General features: G+C 32.8%; 2 protein-coding genes across 2 annotated transcripts in view; one reads left to right on the forward strand and one right to left on the reverse strand.

Moving 5' to 3' along the window:
- LOC115881544 (N-acetylglucosamine-6-sulfatase-like) overlaps nt 1-11,182 on the forward strand; it is a 48,416-nt gene extending 37,234 nt beyond the window's left edge. Inside the window, exons 8-10 of the mRNA XM_030899083.1 lie at nt 7,481-7,797; nt 8,336-8,452; nt 10,396-11,182. Coding sequence (XP_030754943.1) covers nt 7,481-7,797; nt 8,336-8,452; nt 10,396-10,542 — 581 coding nt within the window. The 3' untranslated portion in view covers nt 10,543-11,182. The remainder of the gene's footprint in view (nt 1-7,480; nt 7,798-8,335; nt 8,453-10,395) is intronic.
- A 137-nt stretch (nt 11,183-11,319) lies between these two features.
- The window catches only part of LOC115881539 (TWiK family of potassium channels protein 7-like), a 165,094-nt gene continuing 151,659 nt past the window's right edge, over nt 11,320-24,754 (reverse strand). The window contains exons 6-9 of the mRNA XM_030899075.1: nt 19,748-19,919; nt 19,424-19,644; nt 17,763-17,957; nt 11,320-13,642 (exon numbers count right to left, since the gene is read on the reverse strand). Of these exons, the coding sequence (XP_030754935.1) occupies nt 19,563-19,644; nt 19,748-19,919 (254 nt within the window). The 3' untranslated portion in view covers nt 11,320-13,642; nt 17,763-17,957; nt 19,424-19,562. The remainder of the gene's footprint in view (nt 13,643-17,762; nt 17,958-19,423; nt 19,645-19,747; nt 19,920-24,754) is intronic.

The raw sequence follows: 24,754 nt of genomic DNA on the forward strand, positions 1-24,754 counted from the left end.
TCATGATGGTAGCTCCACCTGCTAGTCATGCACCGTTTATACCTCCCAAGAGGTATATCAATAAGTTTCCAACTGTTGGTGTTGTGACTAACCCTTCTTTCAACTATACACCAACTAATGTAAGTTCCAATCGTATTTATCATTTAAACTCTTAAAACTATGTACAGGGTGGGCCAAATTGGACGCTTTTAACGGGAAACACCCTTTTCTATAGGAGATAGACGAAAACTAATGTCTGTGTCTGAAGCTCAATTTTTATCAAAAACATGATGGTGAAAACCGCACGTCAATATCTGCTACCGTTTATGAGTTACGGGGTGTTTTTAAAAAATGTGCATTTTTAACAAATATAGTGACTTTTTTGGTATGGAAAATTTTGTATTTTTATGAAAACATTTTCAAAGTACCTTTTTACGTAGAATTTAATGGTTTAAGTATATTTTTAAAATTAATTATTTAAGAATTATCAACAGAAAATTTGATTTTTTATGTTGGACACCCTGTATATTTTTAATTCATTGAAAATAATTTAAAATTACCTTTCCAAAAATATAAGGTTCGTTCCAACCCGCGTAAGAAACTTTCTTACAGTAAGGAGTTTGCGCAGAAGTTGAAAAGCGTTCCAACCGGATTTACTGTCGGTTAGTAAATCATTTGTTTTCTATTCCATCTTAAATTGAAAACTGTTTGAAAACTGTCAGAACGGTTTGCAAAATTTTCTCCTATCATTTATCCGACGCATGCGTATTACCGTTATAACCACGCCATAACTAATAAAACAATAGCAAATTTGATTATATTCGTATCTGTTTGAATAATTTAAATGGGGCTGTTCAACTAATTAAAGACTTGTGAATAGATATCATAATTAATCGCAATGAGTGACGAAGAGTATAGTAGTGAGATTAGTGACGTGTGAGTAGTGAGATTAGTGACGTATGAGCACAGAATTAATAATGAAAATTATTTAGGGAAAATCGACATTTTTGCACATAAATTTATCTAATATTTTATTGTGTTAATATTTTCAGAGGAAACCGTGCCTCAATATTCCATTGTTTCTTTGAACATTTTAGGCTTACAAGACAAAGTGCTAATCACGTAGCTGAAAGGTTTGAAATAAGCCAGCATTTTAATAGCCAAGTTGGCAAAACATGAGATTTTGCTACAGGTGTTCGACATGTCGACCGTCTTCTGTTATGGACAGACGGGACCGTTTTTGAACATTTCTCGCGGAATTCATTAACTCAATGTGGGTGAAAGATACCTTCACATAACCGCTAAGTACTTCTAATTCTTGTCTAGATTAGGTAATTTAAAAATAAGAACCTTTATTCTTTCGCAAAGATAAAAATCCATAGACACTAAGTCCGGCGGCCTCGACGGCCAACGGCTGGGATTTTGGTTAGCTAATCAATTATTCTCGAAATTGGCTGCAAAAGTTAGCTGATAATCGGCGTTCTGAGGCGGTGCCTCGTCTTGCTCGAAAATATGTTTTCTAGTTCCATTAAGGGCAGATTATCAATAAGGCGTCCACGGCCTACTAGTTAAAAGTAGCGAACTTTTAAAAATTCCGTATTTCGAAGGGGATTATAACAAAATATCAAGTGTGCTATATTTTTGAAAAGGTAATTTTAAGTTATTTTCATTTAATTAAAAATATACAGGGCGTTCCAAATAATAAATATTTTTTTCTGTGGATAACTCTTAAATTATTAATTTAAAAAAAATATACTTAAGCCATTAAATTCTACGTAACAAGGCGCTTTGGAAATGTTTTCATAAAAATAGAAAATTTTCCATACCTAGCAAAAAAGTTACAGCGTTATGTGCAGTTTTCACCATCATGTTTTTGATAAAAATTGAGCTCCAGACACCGATATTAGTTTTCGTCTATCTCCTATTATAGAAAAGGATGTTTCCCTTTAAAAGCGCCGAATTTGACTCACCCTGTACAGAGTCTGGCAATAGTGCATCTGGCATCTGTAGCTCCTAGAATAAAAAACTTGTGAATTTTGTTTAGGTGCAAACCTAAAGTATGTACTAGGATGTATTTCAGGAAAATATTTTAACTTCTATAGTGCGGCTCAAAAAAGTGTGAGTGGATCGGGATGATTTTTTTAAATTGAACACCCTGTATATTATTGCATTTTTGGCTTCCTTTCAGATCACTTTATATAGTCCTAAGATATGAGTAACTATATGTATTTCGATAGTTAGGGATATTAAATAAATAAAAAAAATATATTTTTTAGCCTTTTTTAAAAAATTATTAAAAATTCAAGAACTGTCCTGAAATCAAAACTATATTAGGTATTTTTTACTTTAGATGGTCTGTACCTTATTTTGCTATAAACATGGTAATCGTAAATCATACAGTATGTTCAAAATTCGAAGCCAAACTTGCTAAAATATAATTTTTTTTAATGGAATAACCTGTGTATTATTTTTTCAATAGACCGAGAATTAAAAAAGGAACATTTTTTGTATTTAGCCATATGAAATAATACTGCGTGTATCTGTGAAACCATTAAACATTTTGAATTATTTTAAATACAAAAAATGTTTATTTTTTAATTCTCCATCTAATAAAAAAAAAATAATATACAGTTGTTCCATTAAATAAAACTATTTTATGAAGTTAGAATTTTGAACACCCTGTACGATTTAAGATTACAATATTTATAGCAAAGTAAATAATCTAAAGTAAATACCTAATATAGTTTTGATTTCAGGACAGGTTCTTGTATCTGTAATAATTTTTTAAGGAAAATTGAAAAACATGTATTTTTATTTATTTATTAATATCTCTGGTATATAGTATAATAGTATAATATTATTCAACGAGCATATAATGGTGGCTGTTATTCACGCGGATGAAGTTTATCATAAATCATCCAAGTGAATAACAGCCATTATATGCAAGTAGAATACTATACTTTATCCAGGACTATAAAAAAATTAGATAATATTAATATAAGTTTTTATTTTTAATGTCAAAAAAATATCCACAACAGCGCGACAACGCAACGTGACGTGGCCATTCACTGCTTTCATAGCCACCTTTGTTTTTTATTTTGTGCGTACAATCGCATCCCAAGCCGGTTTGGATCGAGCACAGCTCTTGTTTGGAGTTTGGATCGAGACATCCGTGGAAGCGGTGAATAATGAAACCATTATTCACTAGTGAATAATGAATATTATTATTATTTTATAAACTCTTGTGTAATAATCAAATTAAAGGCGAGTCGTGGATAAAAATATATTTACTCATTTCTTAGGATTATGTAAAGTGATCAGAAAGGAATCCAAAAATGCTATAATACATAAAGTCTTCCATTAAAAAAAAAATCATCCCGATTCACTCATACTTTTTTCAGCCACCCTATAGAAGTTAAAATATTTTCCTGAAATATATCCTCGTACATAGGTTTGCACTTAAACAAAATTCGCAAGTTTTTTTATTCTACGTAGGAACTATAAATGTCCGACGCACTATTGTCGCACTCTGTATAAAGTTTGTCCAACCAGCTAGGGTCAGAGAAAATTACAACAGACGACAAAAAATGACAGAAAATAAATTTTCCTGTCAATTAAAATGACACACATAACTGTTAATGTCATAAATCCTCTCGTTGGACAGACTATAGTTAATATTTTGTCTTCCATCAGGCCCATCAGTACTATCAGTAGTGATGTTGATTTTCGTTACTTTTGATTACTCATTACTAATCGTTACTCGAATACTAAGTAATCATTTCAAATATCCGTTACTTTGATTACTATGATTACTTTTTACTGATTTTGGTATTGCTGTCAATTTTGTCAACTGCTGCCAACCTTTGTGTCTAATTTCACCTGCTTAAGGGACATATTTTGAAAAATAGATTCTTAGTACCCACGTTTTTTAATTTACGTTGCCTAAGGAACTTCTACGCATAATTTCATACTTCTAAAACCTATTTAAACAAATTTTTGAGACAACTTTCACACCTTATTTCACCTTCTTAGGAGGTGAGTTTCCAAAAAAATCGCTTCTAAGTACTCACTTTCGCCACTTAAGAAACCTCTATACAAAATATTATACCCCTAGGACTAATTTAAAAAAATATATACAAAATTTCGCAACCAGTTTTATCCCCTTATTTATGTGTGAATTTCCAGAAATCGCTCCTCAGTGTTCAATTACGTCACCTAAGAAACCTCTGTGCAAAATGTCATACTTTTAGAAGCGATTTTAACATAGAGTTAAAATAAAATATAGACTGAGCATCTCATTCATAAATAGCTGGAACATGCGGTCAGACAATGTCTTGTTATTGTTGTGTTATTGTTTTAGGTTATAACGAGTGCGACACGAGCGATAGATAGGTTGTCTCTGTCGTAACGGTCGTTCCCTGACGACTCTGCCGAGAAACACAACACTGTCTTTCGTTTCTCAAGTACACCTGAACTCTCCGTATCATAGCCGGGTAATTTTTTTATTTTAATGAAGCTATAATTAAATTAAAAATATATCGTATTTAAACTTTTTTATATTTTATTAAGATTTAGGACAGGCTTTTTTAAATAAAAATTTAGAAAAAACGTCTTAAAGTCCAAAAAGGAAAAAAATAATAAAATACACGTTATAGAAGAAATTTTATAATCGAAATTACGTAATTTTTGAAATTAATAATAATAAATTATTAATTTTAGTCAAACATTTACAACCCCTAATATTAATCAAAACAGGATCTATTCCACAGATATAATAGAATCGGCGACAGGGAGAGAAAAAAAAATATGATTGTTGTAATTTATTTTCTGGTTAAGTGATGTCTTATTATGTAAATTAGAGAAAACATATATCAAGTGGATAAAATGAAAACTACATTTATTTAACTCGGTACTGTCCTTTATTATACCGGGTGCGTCCCAAAAGTGGCTCATCCCCATAATTTTTTTATATTTTCAAATAAAAAAACAAGATTTAGTATGTTAGTATATGACATAAATTAGGATTGATTGACGTTTCAATGTTTTTGGTCACTTCCTGTTTCACCGGAAATGACTATAACTTTTAATTTTTAAACGGCACCCGCGGAAGGAAAGTAAAACCTACTTTCTACTTTATTCGATAGAAAATGACACTCTGAATAGAATGACATATCATATGTCAACTTTTGACATTTTCGCATATGGTTTAATTTTAATTGTTAACACGCGGTTCATAACGCGGTTCATAACGACAATTTGACTCGAAATACCAAGTGTGTGGTACCAATATATTCATAAAAAAATGCTTTTTCCAAATATGCTAATGAGTCACCCTTGTTCCATTTGAAAAAATTGACATATGTGTGATTAAAAATACCATTTGTACATCTTTTAACCGGCCTAGACAAGACATGAAACCTATTAGACGACCAAAACTATTTTTCCAAGGCTCCTTGATTAAAACTTAGTGTTTTTAACAACACCATGGCACCCTGGATTGAAATTTAAAATACGATTTGTGTTTAAGCGACAATGTCAAAAGTTGACATATGATATGTCATTCTATTCAGAGTGTCATTTTTTATCGAATAAAGTAGCAATATACCAAGGGTGCCTTTAAAAATCAAAAGATGTAATCATTTCGGTGAAACAGGAAGAGACCAAAAACAATTGAATATGTCAATAAAAAAGTTATAGGGGTGAGCCACTTTTGAGACGACCCGGTATATTAAAAAATATTGTTTCATAATGTAATATCATTTTAAAATTCTTGTATAATAAACCGGAATATATTTTTAATAAAAACATTATTAATTATTAACAGGGTTATAATTATGATTTTGTTACAATGTATTGTTATTATTATTTTTATTAATTAACATATTTTGTTATTGTAATTTGGCACTGGCGAACCATATTTTATAGTTCTTGAACAGAAAAAGTCAATAAAATAAACACTTAAGGACTGACTACAAGCTAAGAAAATGCGTTAATACAGCCGGGGACATAGCGGCAACAAAGCTTTACCGCACACGTGCGACGCGTACTACAAGGTAATAAATGAACGAATAGGCTCCCTCGCTAATCGGTGTTGTCATATTGTAAAGAACTTATCCTTTTTAAACAGTATCCGACTTATAATTTAGTAGTATAAGGACTATTTAATACATCTATGGAATATTAAAACCTACTTTATTAAACTGTAGTATTAATAACTCAATATATTATGTGTATAACAAGAAAAAAAATATTGATAATATTAAAGACGTGACAACATAGGCTGGATGAGGAAGGCTCGGTCGACTGTACCCAGAAGTAAACATGTGTACAAAAAAGATTGTTTGACCGCGTTGAGATGTAAATAGTGTAGTCTATATTTTATTTTAAGTCTATGGATTTTAATAAATTTTTGTACAAACTTTTACCCCTAACTTTACCCTCGTAGGGTATAAATTTCCAAAAATCGAGTATCCACTTTCGCCACAATCTCTGTGCAAAATTTTATACTCCTACGACAAATTTAAAAAAAAATCTACAAACTTCCACCCCTAGTTTCGGTAGTTTCACCCCCTTAAGGAATTTCCGAAAATCGCTTCTTACTGTTCAATTATGCCGCTTAAGAGACCGCTGTGCAAAATTTCGTACTTCTAGAACAGATTCTAACAACTTTTTATGCTTCTATCCCTAATTTCGACCACTTAGCGACCGAATTTCCAAAAATCCCTTCTTAGTGCTCACTTACATCACTTAAGGAATACATTTGCCAAATTTCGTGTTTCTATGTCAAGCAGTTTCGGCTGTGCATTATAGGACAGATTTATATCTAGGACAGATTTGAAAACTTTTATTTCATTCCCTCAGAGTAGTGCTTATTTACGCCACCCAAGGAGCGTACCTGCAAAATTTCATACTCATACAGATTTTAAATTTTTAAAAAAATAGCTAAATCCTTAGCACACGACAGTTTGACAAAACCTCCAATTTCAGATCGAGTTTTCCGTGTGTTAAACTGTATTTTCTAGGCTAGTCGTAGAAAACCATTTTTAAAATGCAATACTATACATATTACGTATAAGTATGAGCCATGATAAATGTTAAATACTATAAGTAATAATAGTAATCAAAGTAACGATATGGTTTTAAATTCCTTACTTCAGGTATCGATGAGTAACGAGTAGTTACTTTTTCAACATCTCTACCCATCGGTGATATTTAATTTTTATTTGACTTCAATTTTTTACAGAAACATTGGCTACTAAAAATGCCTCCTCGTAGACTACCCACCAATATTACTATTCTGGATAACATTCAAAGAAGACGCTTGCAAACTCTTTTAGCCGTCGACGATATGATCGAAAGAATAGTTTTACAATTAAAAAAACTAAAAATATTTTATAAAACCTACGTCATAATCAATTCGGATAACGGTTTTCATATAGGTAAGTACCTGCATATCCTATGTTACTATGAAATGACACACTTGCTCCAAATTTGTTGTCAGGTCAGTTTGGCCAACCCTGGGACAAACGCCAGCCCTACGAAGCTGACACCAGAGTGCCTTTGATTGTGAGTGGTCCGGGGGTTCCAAAGAGAGTCTTGGAGCCCTATCCTGTCTCTTCTGTTGATATAGCGCCGACTATACTCCACTTGGCGGGTGTCAAATCGCCGCACCACATGGACGGAAGGAGTTTCAAGAAGCAGCTTATGAACAAGAAAACCGCCATTGGGTTCAAATTTGTTTTCGTCGAGTATTGGGGAGAGGGTGGAGAGAAAACCACAGATAACGGATGTCCGTGGAACTATGATTCAAATGTGACGGTAGGTTTGGTAATTGATTGGTTTACTACTGGTAACATATAGGGAAATTGGAACAACTTTTGTTGCACGTCATCAATGACACCATGCGTCGTCTTATGGAGTTTGCTGGTGGTTGTATTGTGATGTGCAATGAAAGTTATTTTAATTTCCCTATATGAAGGGCCCATTATAGGGTTTTTAAATGTCTATTAGCTAGTAGTAAATTTAAGTATTCAGTAGTGATGGGCATTACGATTTTTTATAGTAATCGAATTCAATATGAGAAATTGAATCGACTCCTACGATTCATTCATGTGAACGAACCACATGTACAATTATGTTTCGTAAAAACAAGAATCGTAACTGGCACTACCGGCGATAATTTGGTCAGACAATTACTTAAGGGACCAGAAAAAAAATAGTTCTTTCATTTGTTTTTCAACATTTTATGGCACTGACGTAATTGGATTAATTTTTTTAAGCCCCTTGATGATTATGCATAATGAATATAAAGATAGTATTGACTAATTTATTTAATAGACTGCGTGTTTTTTAATAGGGATGCAGCATTAACAGTTGGTGCAAATGCCAAGACAGCAGGAATAACACATATTCTTGTGTTATAGATTTTCGGGAAGAACTCAGATTCAAGTTTTGTAGATTTGCAGAAACCGAGGTAGGAATAGACTATATGTATATATTGATAATAATTATTGTAGAATGTAGAATGAGTAAGAGGGGTGGTTGATCACTGCGACCTTAAAGATCTGTTGTGTGCCCCCCTTCCTTGAGTCATCACACAGTCCACAACCCATCATACCCCTGTTGTAGAGGGGACAGGGTATTTCCCATCCTCCTCTGACAACAGTTCTTCCTCCGAGGGTACACACAGTCGTGAGGTGGAGGCTGGAGGATCTGTCTCCATTTTCTCCACCTCTTTAACTTCGTCTCTCCTTAGACCTGATACCGGTGTTGTCCCGTATCTATAATAGAGGATATGTCCCTCTTTCTCTATTGCCTCCTTGGATTTGAGGTCAATTCCTATTGTGAGGACCTGACCATGACCCTCTTCCCTCGAGTTGATGACTCGCCAACTCGATGTCCTTACATTGAAGTTCTGACCCTGGATAAGGCTCAGCAGGTAGGTGGTGTCTTTCTTTTTGCTTCTCGGCAGAAAGACCGTGATGGCCGCCCCTTTAGGAATGTTTTCTCCCTTCACTGCAACCAGTTCCGGACCTTGCCAATTTTTAAGCTTAGGTGCGATTTCCACCAACCAATTCGCTGATTCTTGAGATACACAATCTATGAGGATCATGCCCACTTGGCATCTCGAAAGTGTATCGCCGCAAAACGCAGCTGAACCACATTTTGTAGATCGTTGTTTTGCGATCCGATCGCCACTACTTCGTCCAGTATAGCCTCTTCTAGAGGCGTTTGCTGGTCGGTGGTCAGAGCAACCTCCTGGAAATCCTTTGGCAGCACCACCATTTTCACTTGTCGAGCAATAGCGTCGAAGCTGGTGATACGTCCCTGCTTGCTTCCCGGTGTTGGACGGCTTTCCATCCTGACTTTTTTCTCTCCCTGCCGGAAAGATATGAGAGGTTCTCGCTCCCTCTCTTGCCCTTTGATGGAGATGAGTCAGGTTGTTTCTTGGTTTCTTTACTTTCCCCTTTTCGGAAGAGTGTTTTCGCTTTTGCTTCCTCTAGAGCAAGTCCTTCGTGGAGCAGTCGGAGATAACTCTGTGCTTCTGCTCCGCTAAGACCTACTCTCAGAGTCTAGCCCCCCTGGTTGACCCAGGCCGGATAGCCGAAACGGTAGCTTGTGTCGCTTACTGGGTCTAGAGGTAGGCTCCCGACCCTTGCTGGAGAAGGTGGTAGCTTGTGTGCCACTTGTGGAGGATGATCCCAAGCAAGTGTCAGCCGCCCCTCTTGTAGTTTCCTTTGGATTTGGCCCCTTGGAACTTTCATTTGTAATGTTCCCAGTGTCGCTAGGGGGCTTTCCCACAGCTTCACCGGTGGTGTTTTTAATGCTAGATCTTATAGTGTTCCCACGAGTCGCTAGGGATAGTCGGTCCACTTCTACAGAGCCCCGCATGTAGAAGTTAGGGGTAAATACAATGGTGTGCCCCTTAATGCCCCAAGGTTGAGGCCAGTAATGGCTAGTCCTCTATCTAGCCACGCATCCCTTTGACCTGGTCCCGCCATCATAGGATTTAGGTTTTTGGTGAGGTTGTCTCCTCTTGGTCCAGGCGGTAATTGGTTAAGTCAAAACCCCCTCACACCCTCCACCCGCGAGTCATGACCACAGTCAGTAGAGGGTGCCTGGTATGACGGACAGGGATAGCCTTGTCCGGCATCGTTACGTCTTGGTGCAATTCCCTGGCCACGACACTACAGCCAGGTACAAGACGATGAGTGAGATGCTTGTTAGACCAAGCGCTAGGGGGATTCCCCCAGCACCTGATCAGGAGCTTCCCCACCAACGACAAGGTCTTGCATCCCCTAGGGGAAGATAATAATAATTATTAGTAGAAAAGTTATATATTTTTTTCTTAATGTCCATAAATTTTATTAAGAACTTATTTGTCTTATCTTTCTGATACTACTTTTTATATTTTAGCGTTTTTATGAAGCCTACAATTTGTCGTTGGACCCATATGAATTGCGCAACGTTTTTTCTAAGATGAATTCTAAATTAATCAGGTATTACAACAATATTTTAAATAAATTTAAGAAATGTTCCGGTAAAACTTGCAAAACTCTGTGATAGATATAACGTCCAAACCCTGACAGAATTCTGTATTATTTTAACAGTTAAAATATATTCTCATGAGTGACTATATAAATATAATCTATGAAGAATATCTTTTATGTTTTTACTCTTTTTCTATGATGTACTTAGAGTTTGCATTTTTAAAATTATTTAATTAATTATTATTACTTAATTTCTTTCTGTCATAAAATTTTCGAGTTTTGATAGAACACTTATGGATTTTATACTTAATACTGACATGCTATATTTAAGTATGAGTTACTTAGAAAAATATATATTGTGATTGTAAGTTATGGCAAATTCATAATATTATTGGAAAATATACAATCAGTATATTTATTTATTCTAATAGCAATAAAAAAAATTGTAAACTTGAATTTAAAACTTTAATATCTTTTCAATAACTGTGGATTATTTTTAAAGCTGTATTGGACATAACCTCTTGAAGATTAACATCAAACTTTATACTTATTTAGATAAGGTCTTAAGCTTGGATAGCTAGTTTATATTATTATGCTGTATTTGGGTATGTGATATTTGTCTAATCTCGTATTGTTTTAAACATGTGTATTTATTGTATTTTATGCTAAAATAGTCTATAGGGCAAATAAAAGATTTTTTTGTTCAATAGGTATACTAATATGAGTTTTATTGACAATAAAGTTTATGAAAAAGCTATTGTACATATTTTTTATTTTTTTATATTACTCTGTTAGGAAAATTTATAGGTTCAAGTTTTACACAACTATCACAAATTCTTATAATTTAGGAAAAAAAACTATGTATAGTTTGTTATTAATTTTATTTTTATATACACTATTTACAATAAAATTAGTCATGCTGCTTTTTGGCAACTGTTCAATAAATTATAGGGTGTAAAATGAATAACTGTAGAAATCAAGAAATGATTGCTTTTGATGTTTGGGGCACCATAATCAACCCTACTGATTTTTTCTTCTATAATGATTTCCACAGAAATCTTCATACAACTACTGAATTTTTTTACACTTATTCATTTACATTCCGATTATTAAATAAGTTAGCTAAATAAAAAAATACCATGACAAATGGTTAACAGATAGTTGTTCAAAATACTGCTCTAATCTCACAGATCAAGTCTGCGGATTTGGTCTGCCACATACTTGGTCCGCCCACAAGCGGAAATGTCTCAGGCCAAGTCCGCAAGATAAATCTTCTGGTGTATGGGGGACTATTAGAGAATACGTGTTTTGGGGGTCTCAAATAGTTAACAGTTAGTTGTTCAAAATACTGCTTAATCTCACAGATCAAGTCTGCGGATTTGGTCTGCCACATACTTGGTCCGCCCACAAGCGGAAATGTCTCAGGCCCAGTCGGCAAGATAAATCTTCTGGTGTATGGGGGACTATTAGATAATATGTGTTTTCGAGGTCTTTACTGGTACTCGTTTACTTTAGAAGCAATACGCGGCGAGAATGATTGTATTTTTTCTATAACCCATTGCAATAAATTTGATATTTGTTATCAAAATAAATTGGAAAGCAGGTTTATTTTTTTTCATTCTTATTTTTATTGCTAAAACAAATAAGGTGCTTATTTTTACTTAACATTTGCTATAATTTTTAATGCTTATTAAAAATAATAATAATTAATGTTTTAATGTTTTTCTTGCTTTTTTAAAAAATACCAAAGTATAAATTATTTAATATTGACTTACAAAAATCATCCAATGGTATGTCATCATTTATAAAATATGTACGCGTTTTAGGTAGTTAGAAAATTTTAAGTGCGTTCCGAAATTATTGAGCGAGTTCAGTTTTTTGATTAAATAAAAATTAAATAATTTTTTTTATTTGCAATGAGAGGTTGTTCGTTCACGCTAAATAGACGAGGCATTTTAGTAAGAATAAAAGTTGAATTCATTTGACAGAGTAATCTATATTTTTATTTTCACATTGGTCGATATAACGTATACAAAACTATAATTTCAAAGCAAATGACCATTACCAAAAACAGCGTGCACGAAATGCCGGAATGACGTCATCCGATTTTCAAGTAGTGTCCTAAGAGGGAGTACCACAATAGATGACGTAGTATTAAATGATCATTGAAAACATTCTTTTAGTTGTGAACAATAACATATTTATAAATATTTTTACTTCCTTGGCCTACTATGATGAATTTGTATTGTTAGTTATTTTTTGTAAATCATATTTTAAACGGTCCTAATGTTTTTATATAAAGATTTTTGAAAACGTTGCTTGTGAAGTTATAGGTGCCATTTCTAACTTTAATTTAGACCTTAGATCTCTATTTCCATCTGATTAGTTTTGTGTTTGTTTTTTTTCAATTTTTGTTAAATAAAATATACATATATAGTACAATTATTAGGAAAACAAACGTTTTGATGTAATAAACATTATGTAAGTATATCTTTCTTAGAAAGTAGAATACAAAAAGTACCGTTGATAAAAAAGTTGGTTTTGGACTTCCGTATTGTTTATTTTTGATAGAAATAAAAAGTTATTGTAAAGTCTGCCCAGCGAATCAGGAAAGATTTCGACAGATTTTAGTATTTGCTATTCTATTAAAAACAATAAGAATAGTCCAAATTCAATATTTTTATTTTATATCTATCTATAAAATTCCATATACAAAAAATTATTAATATCATTGTATGACAAACATATCTCAAATTAGTACTATTTTATTTATCATATATACAAACATTTATTCAGACAATATTTTCAAGGCCAAAGAATTTATTTCTTCATTATTTACAAGATATTTGTTTACCCATCAATGCCTGGGCTAATGTCCAAGTCTATATCTTGCTTATCACTATTGTCGTCACTGCTATCCAGCAACACCCTCAACTATAACTTGTCCTTTTTTAGTGTGAAGTCGAGCACTTTACATATATCACAATCTTGCTCGGTGTTACACGAACAATTGTCTTCGCACTTTTTCAAGTCTTCGCACAATTTGAAGTTCTTAAATGCTTTCAGTTCTTTTTTGACGGCGTCAAGGTTGCCTAAATCCGACAGCTTAACGTCTTTCAGTAATTGCTATCCCTTTTGTCACATGAACACGTCTTGGAGATCTGCAGTCTTGCCTGAAAACGTATAAATTAAAAAGACGTTAGCATAATTTCTACTGAAGAGTTTTCAAGGGGTTGGAAGCTTTGGTGTTACAATACAACAGCAAAATAAATCACTAATTCACCGCAATACACCAAAACACTTTACTTTTGCACTGGACGTGCGTTTCGCTAACCATGTTAGCATCATTAGTAGATGATTAAAACTAAAGTAATATCTACAAATGAGCTTTTATATAGCGAGCGTCCCAATTAAGAGCAACCGAGTGTAACAACTAATTATCGAGACTAGAGCAATAGGGGAAGGGAACTGGAAGGTGGAAGGAATTGGATCATTATCTCTGTGCATATTATCTTTACGTTTATTAATTTTGACGCTCACATATGCATCTAATTGCCTGTAATTTGCGAATTGTTTAATTAATTTTAAATTATTAATATCTATACAATAATTTTTCTCAACAATATGTTGAACAACGCAAGATTTATCCGATCTACCATACGATATCTGAGCTATATGTTCTTTAAATCTAGTTCATACTGATCTTCTAGTTTCTCCAACATATTTCTCATTACAATCTTTAAATGACATTTCATAAATACCCGACCCTACCAGTGGAGGTGTTTTATCTTTATAGTCCAATCACTTTCAAATACGAAGTTTCGGTAAATACTTATTATAAATTCACCCCCGAAAAGGGGTGAAATAAATAAATAAAATTATATTTTCAAAATTTCGGAGAAACGGTAAGGATTAGAAAAAGAAGTTCAAATAAAAGTTGTAGATCGAGCGCTCAATTTTACATAAAAATGGTCTCTAATTTTTTTTGTTCAATTCAAATCGCAAACTTATACCTACGTTTTGTGTTTTGTAATTAGTTTATTAACTAATTAAGAAGAATATCCATAACATTCAGCTACATTCCTAATGTAATTTCTTTCTATTTCATTATTCTCTCAATCTTTCATTGGGGCACAGAATATCTAGCTACGCAACAGAAAAATACTCGAAATGAAAGAGCTAAAATTGCACAAATAGAATACTAGATGGCGCGGCAATGTCATAATCAGAATATAATTAGAAATTTTGAACTTTCGGTTTTGGATCGACGGCTCGTCGACGGCCTTATAGCTCGGCTAAATATGCACAGTTGCCAGATTCAAAAAGACTTGAATTGGCATCCCATTCTCTTTATTATGTATAATGCAGTATGTGTTTCTTTCTATTCATCTTTTCTTGTCAGATACACTTATATTAATTATTCCTTTGGCTATTAAAATAGTTTTAAGTATATTATTACAAAACATATACATTTTTTATATACACTACCTTATAATGTTAACTAAGAAAATACCTTTAATTACCTTTAAAATTAATAATAGACAGGGCGATTGATAGTGATATTTATTAATGCTGGAACGTTAGTAATGAAATATAAGTTTAATAATAATGGAAATAATTTATTAAAATGCAGTACAAAAAATGTTAACTGACTAAAAATACTATAATAACAAATTTCTTCTGTTTGCCACGTTATTTATATAGACCTAGGTAGATTTTAAAAAGTGACACAGGTACAATTAATAATATATTAGTTCGGCATAAAAGTTGCTGTCACGACATCGAACAATAAATTAAAATAAATTAAAATTCGTAAAATAAATTAAAATTATTAATTAAACAAATCTTTATAAAGAAACGCAAGTATACCAAATTTGGGCCCAATCGAACTACAGGAAATAATATCATAATAGTGTACTATGTTATGGTACCACTCGATATGCTTTAAGGTACCATAATATTGCAATGTCACCGAAGATCCGTAGTATACCAAATTTAAGAACAATCGAACGCCATGACATGGTATCGTAATATGGTACTATATTAAGGTACCACTTTATATACATCATAGTTCAATCATATTACAATGTAACCGAAGATACGTAGTATACCAAGTTTGAGCCCAATCGAACGCCAGGAAATGGTATCGTAATATGGTACTATATTAAGGTACCACTTTATATGCATCATAGTACCATCATATTACAATGTCACCGAAAATACGTAGTATCCCAAGTTTAAGCCCAATCGAACGCCATGTACCTAATATAGTACTATATTATGGTACCAGTTGATATGCTTCATGGTACCATAATAATGCAATGTCATCAAAAATACGCAAGTATATATCAAATATGAGCTCAATCGAACGCCAGGAAATGGTATTGAAATATGGTACTATATTAAGGTACCACTTTATATGCATCATAGTACCATCATATTACAATGTAACCGAAGATACGTAGTATAACAAGTTTAAGCCCAATCGAACGCCAGGAAATGGCATCGTAATATGGTACTATATTATGGTACCTCGTATTATGCTCCATGGTACCATAATATTACAATATCACCGAAAATACGTAGTATACCAAGTTTAAGCCCTATTGCCGCCATATACCTAATATTGCTATGTCATCAAATATGGTACTATAGAAGGTACCACTTTATATGCTCCATGGTACCATGATATTACAATGTCACTGAAGATATAGTATACCAAGTTTAAGCCCAATCGAACGCCATGTATCGTAATATAGTACTATATTATGGTATCACTTGATATGCTTCTGAAAAAAACGGCGTCCAGTTGGCTGAAAAAGGACGATCGATGACATTTCCCATATAAATTTACATATAAAATGACAGCGATATTCATTTCATAGCTATCGCTAACGCCGTTTTTTCCGATTATACGATATGAACTTGGTATGAACACAATTGAACGTCAGGAAGTGGTATCATAATAGTAGAACAATACTTATATTGTCGCCGAATTACAATGAAAATTCAGGATTCAATTATACAATCAAACGTCAGGAAGTGATTGTAATTTAGCTCATAAGATTTAATTCCAACTAACATGGCAAACTGAAAAAAACAGCTCTGATCTATTTTAATATGTTTAAATGATGTAGCAAATTTGAAGGTAGGCTTTATCAGGAAGTATTACGATATGAATTACACAATGGCAACACTGCACAAAATTCTTTTAAATTTTGTTTGTAGAAAACTGTTTTCTTTTAAATTTATTGCCCTCTATTATGTAGTAGCGAAACTACCACATCAAAATATCTGATTTGGAGACAGGCTTTTAAAGCCTGTCTCCTTTTGCTACCTACAATTTTATACATGTAACGAGGCTTCTGTTGCGTAGCTAGATATTCTGTGATTGGGGTAAGTGGAAACCTAAGTAGTCTATGAATGAACTAAGAAATTTAAACTAGCCATCTTATATTCAACACTATGATAAGACTCATTAGGAATTTATCTGTGTGTAGCGTTGTAAAATTATTAGTATTTCTAATAACTAATATATTTAGAAATGGCAATCTATCGTTAGTTTTAATCATTTGCTGATGATCCTAACATGGTTAGCGAAACACGAGTCCAGTGCAAAAGTAAAGTGTTTTGGTTTCTTGTGGTGAATTACTGTTTTATTTTGCTTTTGAAAAGTTGTTAAAATTAGCTATTAATGATTGTTTTATGTTTATTTTTTATTTTACTCAAAAGAGCATCCTATTTTCATTCACACTTATTTTTCTTAAAAGCAGATTTATTTATAGAATGCACTTTTTAAGATTTTAGATTCTTTTCATTTTTCTACTCTTTATTAAAATTATGGCAGACGAACTTCACTTATTCTGAGTAGAAATTGATATCATAAAAGTTGTAATAAGAAAATCGATTAAAATGCCTAGCTCCAACAGAAAGGGATATATAGAAGAGCTTATTAAGAAAATATTTTAGAGACTTGGACGTTCTTTGTACTCTATTTTTAAATCTAATTTTCATTTCTTTATGAAAATATTTTTCTATTCAAATATGTCTAACCTTGAAAAGGGCTTTTTAATAATTTTCGTTCTATAGGTATTATTTATATTTGACTTTGGATATTACAAAAGATGAAATAAATTTTTTGAATAAAAATATTAAGAAAGGAGCATATCAACAATCTTGGGTGGATCGCGATGGGGGATTAACATGGCTGACACTAAGGGTATATATAGATCAAACTAAAAAAGAAAACCAGATGACAAAGAAAATTCTAGAGCATTTCGTTAATAGTGTTACCTAATCTGGAAGCCATCTCATCTTCAAAGGTGACCATTTTCTCTTTTTGTTTGGCGTTGGCGTTGTTCATTTTTCTGGGAGCTCTGACTGTTAAAGGAAGAAAGTTTGGCACTGGCGGGGAATCCCCTGCTGCTATGGACAAGTCAAACTCGCTCATGCTACGTGGCACGAAGTATTCTATCAGTGGTTCAGCTCCTACAAAAAAATATATTTTTTTCAAATGTCACAAAAATATTATTTTTTTTTGACGCGATTGACAATATAAAAAGTCATTTTAACGCCTAGGCATAAAACATGCCTAGGAAACTCTTATGGAAGTGACAGGTTGTAGCCGATAGTCCATTACTAGACGCACGAGGGGGCGCAATTAGCAATAAAATTTTACAAAACTTAAATTTTTACCTGTTTTTACCTTCAAATATAAAATTTAACCAGTCAACATTTATCAATTTATATTTTATTTTGCCCGTTATTCGTAGATCGTGTTTTAAATTTGCTGTTGTTTTTAAGTTTGTTTATTGTTTTAAAATATGTTCTTTTGTTTTTTCATATTTTTTTAACTGAAGAATATGATTTTTAAGTGTTGTGTTACTGGCTGACGAATTACCGTAAGAATTACAAAAAAGATGCCCAAATGCATATGGCGCCGAAGCATGTTCCGAAGGATCAAATAGTAAGTGTTTAGGTATATACCATTATATACTGACATAAACAGTCAAATTCAACAAGCGTAACCGTAGTTTCTCGATAAATAATTACATACAAGGTATGACTTTTAAATCTTTTTATATTATTTGGAATGTTTGAAATTGGTTAAAACATTATTTGTGGCGTTTGAAAAAAATAGGATGTTCTATTCGGAGTATGAATGATTTTGTGTGCCTTGGCTGTACAGCCTCGTCACAACGAAACGAGGAAAAACGTAACAATCGCTTTTACTACTTTAGAGAGATAAGGTAAAAAGATACTGCTTTAAAAAAATAAGATTAAACATTAATTAACCAACTTTTAAGGTATAAAATTCTACAGTTCATACCAAATAAACTTTTAGTCACGTGATTAAGCTTTACCGGCACAGAGTTGCCCACTTTTATATATTTTCTTTTAATCAAAATATTTTAGGAAACAAAAATAAATTAATTATAAATATTATAAACAGTTATTATTTACATCAACAAAACTCACGTTTTTAACAGCACTTAAGCGACATAAAGGGCCATTACTACCGCTTTCCCGTTCAAAATATTCTAATAAAGTTGTGATGAGTTTTTTTACGACTATCAAGCTATCTTGTACACTTCGCACTAAAAGGGGTTCTAAAAAGAACAATGTTCTATTGCGAGGTCTGCTAGTAAACATTTTTAAGCTTAAAGTATCACAACACTATTTATTTAAACCAAAAACTAAATAAAAACGAATGAAAATATTAGGAAATAAAATAAATAAACCTGACAACTTGATATTGTTTACAGCAGAGCTACCACCTGAATCTCCAGCGCGAAATTTAAATTCAAGTTAGTCAGCCCGGCGCCGAAATATGTCCATGGTTGGCAACAATGAATTTAAAAATCGCGCCTTCGATTGCATCACTAAAAGTTTAATTGATATCAAATTTACATTCTATAATGATTGCTATGATAATTAGATAATACAATTCTTACCATAACCGGCAGCAGATCTTCTCGCCGGCGTGTTTCTGTGGAAATTACTTTTTCTAGGTAGGCTGTTATGATGTAGGACTGGCGGTGATCTTCTGCCTGCCATTTTTGACGGAGCCGCACCCTCCGTCGTAGGTCGTTGTCAAGAACCAGGCAGCGATGTCACAGCCTCTTCGTCGTTTTTAATTTTAGGAGTGTTCTTCGAACACGAAGCTCCGATATACCTCAAAAACATAACAAAAATCATATTTTAAATGTTTCAGAGTACTATGCAGTCTGTTGAATCACCGATTATTATCAATTAGTTATTAATTAAGTATCATTTACCTTAACAACGCTATTACTTCATCCTGGACCAGACTGAAACACATAGCTACTAGGGCCATTCCAGTCAAAATGTAAGCCGAGCATGCGCAAAGGGACACCTCGTCAGCTTTTTGACCAGGAAGTAGGTCTCCAAACCCTATTGTGCCTAAACTGGTAAAGCAGAAGTAACTTCCTGAAACATAAAAATGTTAATACAAAATCATGTTTTGGTTTGTAACTAATAATTTTTCTTCGAATTTGTGTTTGGACTGTAAACTTTTTTTAAATAAGTAAACGTTTAGCACCGAATCAAAATATTGTTGCTCTACACTTAAACGATGGGTGAAATACGAAATGCGAATCATATCCAGATATATTATAATAAAATATTCTGGTTGAAACTGTGTTACCCTCGGTGTTACCTAAAATAACTCTAAAAATATAATAGTAATAGTAACAATAATTTGTATTAAACTGATCTTGAGACTTTAAATTTTCTATTTTATTAAATGTTGATGACTATTAAGTATTCAGATTTCTAAATTCTTTGAGTAAGAACTAATTATTTAATATGTCTGTTTAAATATACAAACAACCCAAAAAATATTTACTGTCCCTATATTTAATTAAAGTAACGTGCGAGTTAAAAAAAATGAGTGTGCTTTATGTGCGCATATTTGAAGTGAAACTTCTTACTAACAGCTATTAACTAGAAGGATTTGAAGGACATGTTTGATAAAGTGACATATAATGCTTTAATACAAATGTTATTTTCAACTTATTTCTGTAATCGGTACATTTTCTGTTTCCCAAATAGCCTGCAAATTTTGTGAAATACCACCCAAAATATACACTTTTATGCAAATGCCTAATATGTGTGAGGTTCAAGTTAACGTCTCCTTTCTGCTGCAATGGCTAAACTGGACGGGACCTACTTTGTTTACGCGGAATCCGAACCGCGGTCCTCGGCCATATCATGGTCAATGGCCTACCGACTTAGGAAGTGTCTAAATTAACTCTTACTCACGAGATATCCGATCTCATCCGGCCTTGAACCGGCGTGAATAAGCAGTGTGTATCAATAGATTTTACACTTTTCCCTTGGACAACAGCACGATGCAAAGTTTCGAACCGGTCACCCGTCCATCCACTAGCATCGCCTTCCGTCGCTTAACTTCGGTGTTCTAATGGGAACCGGTGTTTCGACGTAGCTGGGCTGTTGCCCAAATGCCTAATATGTAGTTAACGCATAAATTTATTTAAAAAGAGAAAAAATTTGAACCTAACCAACAATTTGTATTTATAGTGCTTTCCAGTCATTTTATACAAACAAAATACATTATATACATACAAAAATATATTTAATATTATACATACAAAATTTTATATTATACATACAAAAATATATTTAATATTAAATAAACTTAAATTTTATTATAATTTTATAAATAAAAATATTATTCTAATGTTGAAGTTTTTTTAACTTGTGTTAGTTATCTGCTTTTAGATACACTCTATATGAATAATTTTTTGGCATATGCAGAATGTACAAAGCTTTTTGTACCATTTAGGACCATACATATGACTAAAAATGCATATTATTCGAAAAAACGTCGTATTTTCCTTAAAACAAAAAAAAATAAAAAACCGATCAAATTGTTTTTTCTAATTTCAATACAGATTAGTCGTACTTGGTAAAAATATCGATTTTTTAAAAATTGTAAATTTGTGGTAAAAAAGATTCTTAACCAAATTTTCACACTCTTATAAAACACCCTGTATACGAGAATTCACTAAATATATTTTCGAAAACCACATAGCATCTTAATCACAATAGATGCATTTAAAACCTGGTCCAAACCGCATCCAAAAATCTTTTTTACTTCAAGTGATATTCAACTTTAAATTTACTCTAAAATTTTGCTTGTCTCGATAATTATCTCCGGCGGTTTATTTGACGAAACTGTCGACAAGTACTAGTTAAACGCCAGAAAGAAATCTACCAACTAACCTGTTTGTTTCACTTATTTTTAATGGCCAAGCCGTAAGGGGAATCCCCAGGGTTCCGAGCGTCGATGCATCGGCCCGGAACGTAGCGGTTTGATCATGATTGAGATCAATTCGGTTACCCAGTAGTAATGTGTCGATCCCGCAGATCCCGCACGGTAAATCCCGCAACTTTGATCCCGCGGAATCTTAGAGGGATCCCGCATTTGCGGGATTGCATTCCCTAGTATCAAGTTTATTATAATACTTTTCTTAGTTTTAAATCAAATGTTTTTTGGTGTTTGCGCGATCCTTGTCACTTTTTTTCTTGCTAGGTTGTGCCATAAAATAATTAACTAGAAAGAAGTGCCAACTCTGTGTTAAATTGTGGAAACACGATACGCCACCGAAAACCTTCGTTGTCGTCTGGAGAACTATATTTCAATTGACAGGTTGACACGATGGCTTCATCTTTATTTCCGTTTCCGGTTATTCAATGGAGGGCACCTCTTTCAGTTTAAATGTATTTTGTACTCTTTCTTATCATAAATAAAACAAAATAAAAATTTATTCAAACATATTTATTTGAAATATGAGACAACGTGACTAAATAAATATAAAAAATAAAGAATTGAATGATTTCTATATCAATTACTTAATTATATGCAGTTTTAACGTAAATTAGTGAGGTATAAGCATGACTTACAGTAATTTGTAAATAAATACACGTATTCACAGCCTTCAGAAACAGATAACGGGGGCAGGAATATGAAAACGGGAGCCTTATACCAAAGCAAACCAAACCTGAAAATAGCAAAATATAAATATACTATTTAAAAAAAGCTCCATTATTCCCAAAGAGACCTGGTTTATAAATCCAAAAGAAGCAAAAAGAGACTTTTAATCGGATAACAATCAGATTGTATGAGACAGATTTATTGTATTATTGACAATAAATCGCACATACTGGAGATAACTAATGCTGGCTATAGTTAAAAATGATCTTACCTTTCTGTAAATTGTTTGCATTTTCAAAAAAATCGCCGATCATGAACATATAACAAAATTTTCTTCCTAATTTTCTTGCATCTAAAAAATATAGAAATAGTGTGTATTTACTACCTATTTTTAATATACATGGGACATACCTAGTACTGCAGAAACGTCTTTTTCTCCAGGATTTTTCATGTAATATATATTTTATATGCTTTATTACTTTTATATTTATAAATTTTAGCCGAAATATCAAATTGAATTTACAAAACAAAACTACACGGAGAAAATGAAAATGGCGTCGAAATTTGTTCTAGAACAAATCTGTCAATTCTAAACTGTGAAGTTAGACAATAGTTAGACAAAAACATTGCTGTCCTTGTCTAGGCGGCCATACTTGTCGTCAGGAGATGACAGGAATGACACTAATGACTGTTTCCAATTTTCCTATTTCACTGTCACCCCCCTGGGTTGTGCATCAAGGCATGATCAAGGTCATACCGTGTCAATTCAAGGCCGTGATATACCCTTGATACACCACGGCCTTGAATTTTTACTTCCATTGCTAGTAAAGAAGTTTCACTTTAAAAGTACTGATCACACTCTATAATTACTTATGGTGAATCACAGCCAAACATGTTATGATAAAATCGTCATCTATTGTACAAATGTTTGAAATCTTTTCATTACTTAAATTAACTTTAGAAATCGAGTAGCATAAGGAAACTTATTGTATTATCATTTTAACCGGTCTTATCTCTACAATAAATAAAGAATTTATTGCTGTTGAAGACATTTAGAATAAAATTCGACAATACCCTTTGGAATACAGTAACGAATAGAATCTTCAATGCCTATTCAGTTCCAAACTTCCTTAAACCGATCCAAATAATTTGATTATTTGTCATTCCTTTTTAGAGGAACTTCTTAGAGATTTGAGAAAGGTCTTTTCGGACAAATGAATGTTTTCGAGAAATAGAAATAATTGTTACGTTAATCAAAATTAATAGAGAGAAATTGTAGAATTAGGGTTTAATGTTTTAATGACTGTTCCAGTTCACTTTGCGAGATTTTCATGCTTTATTATGTCTCATTCGGAATAAGCTAAATTATGGGTCCGAAAATAATGATTTAATAACATTAAAATGGCTTGTTTATTGTGTTAAATTTAATTTAACTTAGTTCGTAACCTGTCTATATATGGTAATATTAATAGCATAAGCTAATAATAGCTAGGATGCCAATAAATAAAAGCATATCTATATTTGGATATATAATAAAATTATATAAATTTCTTGCCTTGAACTGCTAATATAGAAATTAATTCCACGCTGTGCTCGTCATAATGTGGATCAACCTGCTCTCGCTACCGGTTTCGGGGCCCTACCCCATCATCAAGTGAGCTTGGGTCGTTTCACAAAATTAGCGGTTCAAGGCAAGAAACTCTTATATAATTTTATTATATACCTAAAAACTGAAAGAAATTTATTTCCATTATATATTTGGATATATCGGGTGCGTTTCAAAATAGCTCAACACTATAACTTTTTAATTTTTTCATATAAAAAAAACGAGATTTGGTATGCTAGTGTATGACAGAAATTAGGATTGATTGACGTATTCAATTATTTTCGGCCACTTCCTGTTTTACTGGAAATGACTAGAACTTTTGATTTTTAAATGACACTCTTGGTATTTTTTACTTTATTCGATAGAAAATGAGACTCTGAATATAATGACGTATCATATGTCAACTTTTGATGTTTTTGCTTAAAACAAAATTAAAGGGGTGGCTGCAATAACCAGGCAGCTCCACTTCTTTTCGAAAATGAGATTTTTAATGAATTAAAATTTAAAACCTTTTAAAAAATTTGGCCGATCGTTTCCTGCAAAAATCAGTTCTTTCAATATAACTGTACAGGGTGGACCATTTTGGTTGTTTCTATGGGGTATCTAGGAAACCGTGAGAAATATTCGAATTTTGATACTGCAGTCTCGGGTTCTTTTTTTGAAAAAATTACAATGGCGCAAACGGCTCGTGGCTATCTT

Source organism: Sitophilus oryzae, unplaced genomic scaffold (genome assembly GCF_002938485.1).
Source record: "Sitophilus oryzae breed Bouriz unplaced genomic scaffold, Soryzae_2.0 scaffold_172_pilon_pilon, whole genome shotgun sequence".
NCBI lineage: Eukaryota > Metazoa > Arthropoda > Insecta > Coleoptera > Curculionidae > Sitophilus > Sitophilus oryzae.